This window comes from Erpetoichthys calabaricus, chromosome 16 (genome assembly GCF_900747795.2).
Source record: "Erpetoichthys calabaricus chromosome 16, fErpCal1.3, whole genome shotgun sequence".
NCBI classification, from domain to species: Eukaryota; Metazoa; Chordata; class Cladistia; order Polypteriformes; family Polypteridae; genus Erpetoichthys; species Erpetoichthys calabaricus.
The window spans coordinates 8,633,688-8,647,746 of record NC_041409.2 but is presented as its reverse complement, the minus strand read 5'-3'; the positions used below and the strand labels follow the sequence as shown (position 1 = coordinate 8,647,746).

The window sequence follows — 14,059 nt, the reverse complement described above, 5'->3', positions numbered from 1 at the left end:
ATACCAATTTGTTCTTTTTTAATTAATGATATATCCTAGAAGCATATTTTATTATACCTACTTAACTTTTATCGACATTTATCTAACTCTATATTTATTTTTCTAGTATCAGAATGTAGTTTAAGTTAATTTGTTTTGGTTTCAATAGATGTATTTTTCATATTTTATCTTCGCTCCCCCCTTTTTGTTACTTTGCGCCCCCCAAGGGGGGCCTGCCCCACAGTTTGAGAACCACTGACCTAATAACTGGCTGATGAACCTCTTGCTTTAATTCCAGCAAAAAGACTGTTTAGACTATAGGGTATCACTCTGTTCCTCACAGTCATTTACTCTGCCCTGTGTCTCTCTTGAAACTCTCATCCCATTTTATCGACGTTTCTTGGACATTGAAAAGGGGTAGGAAAGTGAAATAATTACAGTGCATAAAGGCAAGTGAGAGCAACAGTCAGGACAGATGTGAGAATTTGTTGCTAAAGCAAATCATACCTGCATTAACATGTGTCATAATCAGATGGCACTTGACTGCAATAAAGAACCAAATGTAAATGCACTAGTGAGGGAGCATATAGACCACTTTCGGAGTTTGTCAGAAACACAAAGTGATATATATATATATTAATATATAGGTCTCTAATATGCCCCTATGTTATACATATACAGTATATATATTAAAGGAACACTTTTGAATGAGAGTATAGCATCAAGTCAATGAAACTTCTGGGCTATTGATCTGGTCAGTTAAGTAGCAAAGGGGGCTGTTAATCAGTTTCAGCTGCTTTGGTGCACTAGATAGGCAACAATGAGACGACCCCCAAAACAGGAATGAATGGTTTAACTGCTGGAGGGAGGCCACTGACATTTTTCCCTCCTCATCTATTTTTTCACTAGATTTGCATTTGGCTGTGCTCAGTGTCATTACTGGTAGCATGAGGCGATACCTGGACCCTACAGAGATTGCACAGGTAGTCCAACTTCTCCAGGATGACACATCAATACCTGCCATTGCCAGAAGGTTTGCTGTCTCCCAGCACAGTCTCAAGGGCATGAAGGAGATTCCAGGAGACAGGCAGTTCCTCTAGGAGAGCTAGACAGGACCCTCGTAGAAGGTCTTTAACCCATCAGCAGAACCCACCGGTATCTGCTCCTTTGGGCAAGGAGGAACAGGATGAGCGCTGCCAGAGCCTATAAAATGACCTTCAGCAGGCCACCGGTGTGAATGTCTCTGAGCAAACAATCAGAAACAGACTTCATGGGGGTGGCCAGAGGGCCCGACGTCCTCTAGTGGGCACCGTGGAGCTGGATTGGCATTTGCCATTGAATACCAGAATTGGCAGGTCCACCACTGGTGCCCTGTGCTTTTCACAGATGAGAGCAGGTTCACCCTGAGCACACATGACAGACGTGAAAGGATCTGGAGAAGCCGTGGAGAATGTTATGCTGCCTGTAACATCATTCAGCATGACTGGTTTGGTGGTGGGTCAGTGATGGTCTGGAGGGGCATATCCATGGAGGGACACACAGACCTCTACAAACTAGACAACGGCACCTTGACTGCCATTAGGTATCGGGATGAAATCCTTGGACCCATTGTCAGACCCTATGCTGGTGCAGTGGGTCCAGGGTTCCTCCTGGTGCACGACAATGCCCAGCCTCATGTGACGAGAGTATGCATGCAGTTCCTGGAGGATGAAGGAATTGATACCATTGACTGGCCTCCACGCTCGCCTGATCTAAATCCAATAGAACATCTATGGGGCATTATGTTTTGGTCTATCCGACGCCACCAGGTTGCACCTCAGACTGTCCAGGAGCTCAGTGATGCCCTGGTCCAGATCTGGGAGGAGATCCCCTAGGACACCATCTGTCGTCTCATTAGGAGCATGCCCCGACATTGACAGGCATGCATATAAGAACATGGGGGCCATACAAACTACTGAGTGCAATTTTGAGTTGCTGCAATGAAACTTCAGCAAAATGGACAAGCCTGCCGCATCATTTTTTCCCTTTTGATTTTCGGGGTGATAATTTTCATTTCCATCAAATGATGTGGCATCCTTTCGTTCCTAATGCATTACCCAGTCCATATCAGTAAAGATATACAGCACAATTTTTTTTTCCCATTGAGATTTGATGTGTTTATAAAGTGTTCCTTTAATTTTTGAAATTTAAAATATATATATATATATATATATATATATATATATATATATATATATATATATATATATATATATAGATATATATATATATATATATATATATATATATATGAGGGCAATCCAAAAAATAAGCTGTCCTTTTTTATTAGAAATACAAACAACCATTTATTTTCTATAATGTTTACATCATTTTAAAGGTTAAAGACTTATTTATTTTTCTACATAATCGCCATTTTGGTTGAAGCATTTTTGTAGACGCTGTGGTAGTTTTAGAATGCCCATGTCATACCAGCTCACCGCCATGTCCTTCAGGAAACGTTGAAACTCATCTTTCACCTCTTTGTCGGAGCAAAATTGCCTTCTGGACAAATGTTCTTTCAACTTAGGGAACAGGGTGCCAAGTCCGGACTATAGGGTGGGTGGGTGATGAAGTTTCAACCGCCGCTCTTTACGCATGTTTTCCCTCAACCTTCGCGACTGTCTCGTCGGAAATTGACGGTCTCCTGCGCAAACTTCGCACTTGGCGGTAGCGTTCAACGGGAGCTCCATTTTCAAGGGCTGCCAAGCCAAGATTGAGCATCCCAGCGAAGCCGCACATGCTTGTTTGGGAGTGGAGGAAGCACCAATCACAACAGTGTGACCAACAGCCGTACAAACAGTTTCTCTACGTCCTCACCGCTTTGGAGACCTTACTTTTGGGATTACCCTCGTATATATATTGTGGAAGCTGGCCTGGACACAGACAGGTAGACATGTTTAAATTTCCCACAACACATTTATTTACACAACTAATATTTACAACAGTGCACACCACCCCCAAAACTCCCCCAAAGTCCAGGCCCTCACACAATGCCTCTTCTTATTTCAGGCTGCCTTCACTCCTCTCCAACAAGTCTTTGTCCTCTTCCACCCGACTCCAGCTACTGAACGGAGGGAGGCGGCCCCTTTTATAATCACCCGGATGTGCTTCAGGTGTCTTCCGATAATCTTCCGCCAGCACTCCCCAGTGTGGTGGAAGTACTCCGGGTGTCCCTGGTCTTCTTCCCCCCAGCACTTCCGGGTGTGGCGGAAGTGCTGAGGGCCAGGGCTCCGTAGGCTTTGGGACGCCCCCTGGTGTTGACCACGGACCCCTATAGGGTTGAGCTTCCAAGCTCAGTTCCCGTGGTCCCCAAAGCCACCAGGGAGGTCGCCCCCTCGTGGTCTGGAGGAGGCGTAAGCCCTCCTCCAGTCTTCCTGGGCGTCCCAGCTTGGTACCACCCCCAGCCACAATATATATACTGTATATATACTAAAACTGTGTTTTAATTTAATCTGATTGGTCCATTTGGCTTTGATGTAATAGGTCAGCTTGGCTTTGGTGACATGATCAACAGAGGAAGTGACAGTGTGAGACTCACAAGGAGGAGAAAAGGCATAGGAGGCACGCTGAGAGAGTCACCTTCAAACCAGGTAAGCATTAAAGTAGACAGGGGGCAAGAAAGGCACCTCAAAAATAAAGACAGAGTCTGAGAAGCATGCTTTATGTAGGCTTTGTTTTATAGCTAAGCTGTCACAACATCTCATTCAAATTCTTCTTAAAGGTTGTCAGGGTTTCTGCTTCAACTGCATGTGTCCATAGCTTATTCCACAGTCCCACAACTCTTAGTGTAAAGAAATGCTTTCTGGCTTCAGTCTTAAATGCTCTTCCCAGTGTGTGATTCACCATTAAGTTAAAAGAATTCTGTTGGATGACAGGCTGAAACTTTCCACCAACATGTGATTCTGGAAACATTTTAAAAAGATGTAGCAAAGGGAATTTGGGGCTTTGCAGTCACATTCTTATAATGGTTCGTGTTTACACATTTCAGTTCAAGTTCCACAATTACATTCTCTTTGGTTATATTAACTAAGCACAGGGTGAGATTTTCGGTGTAGCATGCACTAACACACATTCAAGCTTCATCTCCAACAGCCAGCTAAATACTGAATGACAGCAGGGAACTGTTTATTTTGTGCCTTTTACAAAACATGCATAACTCTATATATGTTAGACAATTTAAATATGTTTAAGTTACTTTGAGTAACTTTGATTCATACAGTGGTGTCCAATTGTGAAGGTGAGAAGTTGACCAGTATAAATATGAAACTTCCATAGGTTATGTTTCTAAAGTGCAATGCCAAAATATTAAAGCGGCTGGCACTTTCATATCTCTTGAAAAATTATTTTAGAATTCCCAAAACAAACTGTGCACATTTTCAGGTTGCTTTAATACAAAGCTACACAGATTTGTTACAGGAGGTAGATACATGCTTTTGATGTTTTTCATAATTCTAAACAAGTCACCTACTCTGCCTCTGTTCAGATTGTAGAACAGCTATAATGATAAGGTGCTCACCATGAAAATGTATATACGATAAGCTTTAAAAAGTCATTAATCAATGGGATATGGATGGGATTTGCAATATGGGAGATTCCTTTACATCAAGAGGATTAGCTGGGATGGGAAGAATAGACCGTTCATTTTAAAAGAGGTGGCCAAGCAGTTCATATAGTAGACCAGACAATCTGTCAAATTGTGTTTTAATGTTCTGCTACTTTCAGCTACGCCATTACTGCTGCTTTAGTATGAAGTGATATTTCCGCACTGGGCTATGCTTCACTGTGACTTTACAAAATACTAAATGTATACTGTAGGGCATACATAGGCATACTGTATAAGGCCCAGTGTTCCTTATAAATGAGAACAATAAGTTGTCAAAAGTATGATATCGCAGAAGTATGATATCATTAGAAAGTATTCTGACCCTTCCACTTTTTATACTCTTTCCTATTTTGCACCCTTGTCTTTTTTTCTTCATCAAGTAACACTCAATACCCCGGAATGACAGAGCAAAAAAAAAAAAAATTAGAAATGTTTGAAATTTGTTAAAAAAAAAAAAAAAAAAATGAAATATCGTGGACCCTTTACTCAGCACTTTGTTGAAGCTTTTTTGGCAGTGACTATAGCCTAGAATTTTCTGTGGAATGACACAACAAGCGTCACACACATGGATTTGGGGAATTTCTGCCTTTCTTCGCTGCAGTTCCTCTCATGCTCTGTTATTTTGGATGAGGACCATCAGGGAACAGTTATTGTGAAGTTTCTCCAGAGATGTTCGGTAGGAATCAAGTCCAGGCTCTGGCTGGGCCACTCATGGACATTCCCAGAGTTGTGGCTAAGCTACTCTTTGCTTTGTGCTCAGGGTCATTGTCCTGATGGAAGGTTAGCCTTTGGCCCAGTGTAAGGTCCAGAGCACTCTGTAGCAGGGTTTCATTAGGGCTATCTCTGTACTTGGCTTCATTCAGTTTTCCCTCAACCCTGACATCCTCCAAGTCTCTTCCAGTGAAAAACAAACCCACAGCATGATACTTCCTTCCTCCACCATGTTTCACCGTTGCAATGGTATTGTACAGATAATGAGTAGTGCCTGGTTTCCTTCAAGCAACATGCTTAGAATTGAGGCCAAACAGTTCAAACTTGGTTTCATCAGACCAAGACCAGAGAATCTTGTTTCTCATAGTCTTAAAGAGTTTTTTAGGTGCCTTTTTGCAAACTCCAAGCAGGATTTCATGTCTTGTCTTGCCACTCTGGCAGAAAGCTCACATTGATGGAGTTTGCAGTGGTGTTTGTTCTCTGGATGTTTCTCCCATTTCCATACACGTTCTCTGGAGCTCAGCCAGAGTGACCATCAGGTTCTTGGTCACCTCTCTTATTAAAGCTCTTCTATCCCAATTTCTCAATTTGGCCAGTTGGCCAACTCTAGGAAGAGCTGTGGTTGTTCCAAACATCTTTTATTTAAGAGTTATGGAGGCCACTGTGTTGCCGCAATCTCAATGTAGCCCTTCACTAGATATGTGCATCAACACAATGCTGTCCCAAAGCACTGCAGGCAATTCCTTCAACCTCATGGCTTGGTTTTTACCCAGCTGTGGGACCTTCTATAGACAGGTGTGGGCCTTTTCTAATAATCATTTAAACTGAGCGTAGGTGGACTGCAAACATACTGTAAAAACATCTCGGTAGAATGGGATACACCTGCACCAAATGTTTAGTGTCGTAGTCTGAATACTCAGGTCAATGTGATATTTCAGTTTTTTTTTATTTTGTGTTGTTATTCTGGGTAAATAACTATTAGTTGTTACTGTTACATGGGGAAAAAATTACATGATTTTTGCATAAGACTGAAACATAACAAAATGAAAAAAGTGAAGGTCTGAATACCTTCTAAAGGCCATGTACATTATTGTGAGCTATGCATAACAAAATATTCAAAAATACTTTGTGTTTATAAGCATTCACTGAATATTTTTTCTAAAATTCAAAGACAGCAAGAAAATGAAAAGAAGGTGCTTAATGTAGAGCATTGAAGTTTAAAACAGTCAAGGAAGTGGAGGAAATCAGCAATACACAGGATAGAGATACAGTGAATATTTTAAAAAATGTATTAATATATGTGTGCATCTCTGAGTGTGCATTTTCTCTCGTATGATCCTGGTAATAGGGTACATTAAGAAGAAAGTTATGGGAAACATAAAAGAGGAATATATAGTATGCGCTGAGATATATTTGGATTACCTCAAAAAATCTGGATGTAGACTCTCCTATTGTTGTACTTGTTACAGGATTTAAACTAAAATGCAAATATACATGAACAATACCTCTCTAAAATGGGTTAAAATCTCAGTAATCAACATAGATCTCAAATTAACATTATAAGTGCACCCTCTTTTGTAATGTATTTTGTACTGCATGCTGAAATAAAAAAGCATTGCATTTGTCATTCCAATAGATGGCACATTACAAACATTTGTGATAATAAAATGCATTACTACAAATGTTTGGGAAGCACCATTTGTGGGAATGACAAATGCAATTCATTTGTTTTTATGCCATTTGGTATCAAATTCTTAAAAGCAGTGTTAATATTTCCTCCTCTTCCTTGTGCAATGCATTTGATTACTACAAACATTTGTGATGCGCCACCTGTTGGAATGACAGAGACACAGCAGCTTGGACATACACATGGATACACAGACACACAGCCTGTCATCCCTTTATTAAGGTGAATTATGCAGAACATACAGTGGAACCTCGGTTCACGAACGTCTCAGAACACGTACAAGTCGGTTTACGACCAAAAAGTTCGCCAAACGTTTGCATCTGTTCACGACCACACACTCGGTATACGAACAAGCCAGTTTCCCTTTTGGTTTGTACGTGTTCAGTCTCTCCCTGTGTATTTCCTGTGCAGCGAGCAAGAGAGAGAGAGCGAGAGAGCGCCACACACACGAGAGAGAGACACACACACACACACACACAGGCACACGAGAGAGAGAGACACACACACACACACACACACACAGGTACACGAGAGAGAGACACACACACACACAGGCTGCGCGAGAGAGAGAGCTGGATGCATAAGGTAGGAAGGCAGTTAAAGAATGCACTGGGCTTGATTTTGTTTTCACTTCTGTTTACAGCGATTGGTTCGTAGCGTGCATTGTTGCAATGTTACTTTTCTTGGTGGTTTATTAAATTACGGATTTTTTCAAATGTTCGTTTTTTTCCCTGTGCTTAAAACTCATTAAAAAAAAGTGTTTTTAGCCAGCGGTTGGTAGCGCTATAGCGCAGACTATTGCAGTGTTAGTTTTCTCTGTTGTTCAAGGTTTTCTCAGTGTTATTCAATGTTTTTACATTTAGTTTACTATTACGCTGTGCATTATATGGTTTAATTAACTATATTTGTGCTTAAAAACTTAAAAAATATATATTTACATACAGTTTGTATGGTCTGGAACGGATTAATTGTATTTACATACAATCCTAAGGGGGAAACTGCTTCGGTTCACGACCAAATCAGTTTACGACCAGAGTTTTGGAATGAATTTATGGTTGTGGACTGAGGTTCCACTGCATATTTTATTTAGTTTGCACAGAGGTTGAAATTATAGCTCACTTTAAATCCCACAAATACTGCTTTTATTAATTACTATATTAGCCCTCAAAGAAACCATTTTTACCATATGGAGGTGTAAGCCAAAACTCTGGAAAAAAAAATACAAAAGGAGCTCACCAAGCGATCTCACTTAGATTTTCAGTTTAAAAACTAAGCAGATTGAAGCAAATTGTGAGGAGGGATGGTCAATATCATACATCAATGAATGCAGCCAAACAAAATTGCGTCCCGCTCTGTGTATGAGTCACAAAGTGTTGTTTAATGTCTGGGATAATCAAACAATATGCTTTATGAAAAGCAAGTGAGAATACTACTACTGTATTTAGGTATACAGAGTCAATGTCTTTTTTTCTCCAGCAAATTTATCCATCCATCCATTTTCCAACCCGCTGAATCCGAACACAGGGTCACGGGGGTCTGCTGGAGCCAATCCCAGCCAACACAGGGCACAAGGCAGGAACCAATCCCGGGCAGGGCGCCAACCCACCACAGGACACACACAAACACACCCACACACCAAGCACACACTAGGGCCAATTTAGAATCGCCAATCCACCTAACCTGCATGTCTTTGGAGTGTGGGAGGAAACCGGAGCGCCCGGAGGAAACCCACGCAGACACGGGGAGAACATGCAAACTCCATGCAGGGAGGACCCGGGAAGGTCCCCAGGTCACCCAACTGCGAGGCAGCAGCGCTACCACTGCGCCACCATGCCGCCCAGCAAATTTATTCCTCAGAAAAACAAAGTCTCTACGTGGCCTGTAAAATGTATTTATTTCTTTGTGTTTTAATTAACTGTTATTTCTTGAAGGGTTTATTTAGCTTTTTAAGAAATTTATGTTAGTGCATTATACAGCACAGAGAATAATTTCTAAAGAAATAATCGAAATTCTTATTTTTTAGCAATGAAGGCTCAGACAATAGCATTGGTTAAGGAACTTCTGTTTTGAAAAAGCCATTATTAACTGTGCTTTTTTAAAAATTAGATACATTATTATAATAACCAAGTGGCAGACCTGCATTATCGTTTTAAATAATAAAATATAACAAAAAACTATCTTATTCCAAGTAACTATAAGAAAAAATGAACTGCATTATGGCTGCAGACATGACAGTTAATCATTACTTTACACTCTTCTTGAACTTACCTATGCTGTTTGAAATTGCTTGAGATTTTTATAAAAAAGTACAATAATTGCTTCTCAACTGCTTGGGTAACTAGAAATACATTTATTCATGTTATGGTCCACAACTAGTAATAAGGGAAAAAAAAAGGCTCCTATTAGATTCTGGAATGAGATTCCCTGGCGTTGGTAGATGCGCAGATGCTACCTTTAAGAGCATCTTTATTTCTTGATTCTGCACAAATCTGAATTTCAATCCAAGTCCAAGAGTTTAGCACCCTGTTCATACACAATACTGAATTCCATGTTGTTTGAATGTCTCTGATATTTCTTATCATCATTAGAGATGCCCCTGGTGCATGTACACATGCTGTATATTCCGTGACATTCAAAAGATGCACTACTTCTTTAAAGAGATCTGAAGTGCCAAGAAAGCACACTCTACCACCATTACAAGAGCACCTGCAATGCCAACAGCAGGCATGACAGATTCACTGACTCAAGTCAGTTTTTGCCATGTTTTATGAGTCGCTTGTCTGTTAGCTAGTTGTCTTCTTTGGAGGAGATGGCAACTTCTTGATGCATTTGTGTTTAATTGTTGTGCATGAAATTATCCACAGTGTTGTTGCTCTTGATACACTTACTGTATGTTGGCTCCTCTGCTGTTCACTAACATGCTGCATTAAAAATTGCTTACATCTCAACCATTCTTCCTCTGAATTGCATACATATGCTCAGTTGGTACAGTAGCTTTGTTCAAAAAATTGTGAAAGGATGGGATGAGTAATGCAGTGCCTATAAACATTTTACTGCTAAACAAAACTGAAACCTGCAAGAAGCTTTGGGAGAAGATTTGTTTTCCAGTAGGACAACTGTCATGACTGTCTGTCCAATAAATGACGACGTCTATCTGTGACACTCCCCCTCCTGTGCGCATGCTGGTGGGAGAGAAGCCTAATTATGGATGGAAGGAAGAGCCGACAGAAAAAAGTTGCTGAAATTGTTGGTAGTGAGGGTGCACAATTCTCAGTCATACCACTTCACTTATTTTTAGGGCTTCACATGGCAAGCCATGTGCAAGGTGACAATAGATGACAGGAAGCTGCACCACTTTGGATGAAGCCTTGGTGGGACACGTGTAGTGGCTGAGTCAGTCCTAGCCAAGACCTCACCTTTGACGATGACAACATAGCTGGCCCGACCAGAAGTACATGACTCCAGAGATCATTGATCACACAAACCACTCCACCATATTAAGGCGCTGACTCAGCGGAGGGAGACAGGACAGGTACCTACAGCATAAAGTCAAAGCTAAACAGGAATGGCTTAAAAACAACAGCAACAATGGTAGTGCCCTGGAGTGGCCAAGTCAGAGTCCAGATCTCAAACCAATCTCAAACTGGCTGGACTTGATAAAGAATGATTACTCACGATCCCCATTCAATCTGCCAGAGCTTGAGCAGTTTTGCAAAGAAAAATGGCAACGAATTGCAGTGTTTTAATTTGAAAGCTGATAGAGAGAGACCTGTGGATACAGACTCAAGTCTGTCATGGCTGCCAAAGGTACATCTACTAAATACTGACTTGAAGGAGGTGGAAACATATGGGATCAGTTACTCTTTGTTTTATATCAGGTCCAAGGAGGTTCTGCTCAGGCTTTATAACGAACTGGTGAGGTCTCATCTGGAGTCCTGTGGGCAGTTTTGGTCTCCAGGCTACAAAAAGGACATAGCAGCACTAGAAAAGGGCCAGAGAGGAGTGACTCGGCTGATTCAAGGGCTACAGGGGATGAGTTATGAGGAAAGATTAAAAGAGCTGAGCCTTTACAGTTTAGGCAAAAGAAGATTAAGAGGTGACATGACTGAAGTGTTTAAAATTATGAAGGGAATTAGTCCAGTGGATCGAGACTGTGACTTTAAAATGAGTTCATCAGGAACACAGTTGGAAACTTGTTAAGGGTAAATTTCACACAAACATTAGGAAGTTTTTCTTACAACAGAGAACCATAGACACTTGAAATAAGCTACCAAGTAGTGTGGTAGACAGTAGGACTTTAGAGCCATTCAAAATTCAACTTGATGTTATTTCAGAAGAATTAAGTGAATAAGAACGGCAAGCTTTTTGGGGATGAATGGCCTGTTCAAATGTGCTAAGAGAGCTTATAAATGTGCAGAAAAACCAGAAAGGAGGACAGAAAATGAGAAGAATAGGTTCCACTATGCGAGACACAGGAAAAGCAGCTTGGTTTTTTTTAGCAAAAGAGCTTTGTTCACGTGGTCATCAAGTGCAAAGAAAAGTTTAAATGGACTGATGAGCTTTGCTGGGCTGAATGGCCTATTCTTGTTTAGATTGTTCTAATCTTCTAATTTGTGATTGCTGTAGACCACTGTTCAGAGAAATGCCTTCACGCTGACATTAAGGGGTCTTTTTCTAATGATCGATGTCAATAAAATGTGAAAATGTCCAGTGGGGGGTGAGTAATTTTTATAGGCACTGAAGACTGAACACATTGTGAAAGTATGCGATGCTGTACAGTATATACATATTCAGCTATAGGCAATTTGTGCAGTTCATTTTAACAATCTGAAATAGTTCAGATCTTTTGAGTTCAAATATAAAACAATTATCTATAAATAAACACAAAATGAAATCATGATGTCTAAAATTAGATCTACCAACTATTCAACCAACTGTTTAACAATACACTTATTTTTTTTAATGTTAATGAAACTACAATTTGCAAAGTAATAAATATTATCTGTGAAAACTACTGAAGATGTTAGACACCACAGTAATCTAGCATTTGTACTGTTAACTTGTTTAACATTTTTATAGCACAATTCCAGTGCATTTGATAAATTCTAAGTATTAACTCAATCATGTTTAATTACCCATGTCATAATTAAGAATGTTATGAAACATTCGCATCTGTTATTTCAGACCTGCATGCATACAGGTATGTACAAAAGCTTCAGGGCTCTTCCAAAGAGTTTGTTTCCTGGAGCTACTATAAGTAGAGATTATCAAGTCACCATCTTTTTTGTACCTTTCTTGTTTATCATTTACACTGAGCTAAGTAATTAAAAAGAGCAGCACATATTTTACTGGCCAACTAAATATTCAAATTAATAAATCATAAAGAGTTAGTCAGTAAAATTGGCACAAATCAGTGCTCGAGTGCAACATGAGGTAACAGCATATCATCCATTGTTTTAAATCTCTTACTTTATTTAAAAACGACTCATAAGAAAAAAGGAGAGAAAAAGTAGAAAACATCAAGAACAAAATGAAACTTGAGTATTAACTTACTGGAGTTACAGTTTATCCTGATACAGTCTAGATGGGGGAAGAATAAATGAAAGATGAAATCGCATCCTTCAAGGTAACAGCTGCAGACATCCAATAACAATTAGTCCACCCTTCCGGGGACAGACACATGCAGAATGTAGCCATTTTATTAGAGAGATTCATTTGTCAAAACAGGTCAGATTTCATGACATCAAAGATCCTTTCTAGGTGAGTTGAGCAATACTTGCAATTCCATAACATTTAGAAATGAATATTTTCTACACTTTAAAATGGTTCATATATCACATAAACAGATTGTTTTAAACAAAAAACTAATATAAATTTGTAACCTGTAGGTATAAAATGGCCACTCGTGTTCTTACTAATCACATGGACTACCTAACCAAGATTTCGTTGCTATGTTTTGAATTGATTTTTAGTTTTTTTATGATAAGCAACCTGCCTAAAGATGCAGTCCCAAAAGCCTGTATCTCACGACCTCTAGCATTAGCCTTATCGCCAGAATCATTGTTATTTTGAAAACTCGTTTGCCCATATGATTTACAAGAAAAATAACGAAAAAATTTTGATCGACAAATATATTCAATAGTAAAGGGTTGAAGAAATAAAACTTTGCAACATAAATGATTGCAATCATTGGATGCAATAATGGTGAGAAAGACTACAGGCGTCCTATATAAAAAGTCAATGTATGAGAATTCTGTGGGACTGCCATGACAATCAAGGTTTGCATCCATGTGGTTAGGATAATCATGTGTCGTCAACCGCAACAGAAAAGTGGGAGCAAACAGCCGCGATCCATTCAGCAACAGCACCTTGCAGTGACTATTATACCCTTCTGCTGCAGGGGCTTTTGGTTGGGGGCATAGGTATTAGGTACCAGTACTCTCCTAAATCTAACTAATAAACATAATATCGTGAGGACAAAAAAGCAAAAAGTCAAGTAAATTGTAATAAATTTATATGAGATTAGGGGCAGAACACCAAAAAGGTATATTAATTAGAACATATGTAAAGTGTACGATAAACAAAAATATTAATAATACCTTTAATTCATACTTTAGTCTGATTTATTCAACTTGAGCTGTTTTAGAGCCCATGCAGGTCAATTTCAGCAAAAACATATTTAAAAAAATGAAGTTAATGTGATTAAAATATCTCTATCATATAATTTATACTTTGACATTAACATCATAATAATCTTTTAAAAAAACAGCAAAATGTGATCAATTCTAATGTATTTCTAACGTGATATGAGCTGTGATTAACATTAGGCATTAGCGGGATTTTGAGGGCAGGTTAATCATGAAAAGATTATTGATTTAAGCAGTCAAATAATAAATTAATAAATAAGTAAACAGAAAAAAAAGAAAAATTAAAAAAGCGCAGAAGGTAGTATGCAAGCCAGATGCAGGTTTAGCTGTGCACTCTGTTCTCGGGCTGTTTACCATGAGGGCCGCAGGCTTCAGGCCTTTGAAGGGTTGAAT

General features: G+C 39.5%; 1 protein-coding gene across 14 annotated transcripts in view; it reads right to left on the bottom strand.

Annotated features, from left to right (window-relative positions):
• Positions 1 to 14,059, bottom strand: part of nrxn3a (neurexin 3a) — a 1,637,233-nt gene that overhangs the window by 1,031,696 nt on the left and 591,478 nt on the right. For 9 of the 14 annotated variants that reach the window (XR_007933698.1, XM_051920149.1, XM_051920151.1 and 6 more), the window contains one exon: positions 12,573 to 12,599. The exons of the other annotated variants lie outside the window; for them this stretch is intronic. Coding sequence is in view for 8 of the 9 variants with exons in the window: in XM_051920149.1 (XP_051776109.1) it covers positions 12,573 to 12,599 (27 nt within the window). In the remaining variant the exon portion in view is untranslated. The remainder of the gene's footprint in view (positions 1 to 12,572; positions 12,600 to 14,059) is intronic. 14 annotated transcript variants of the gene reach the window in all.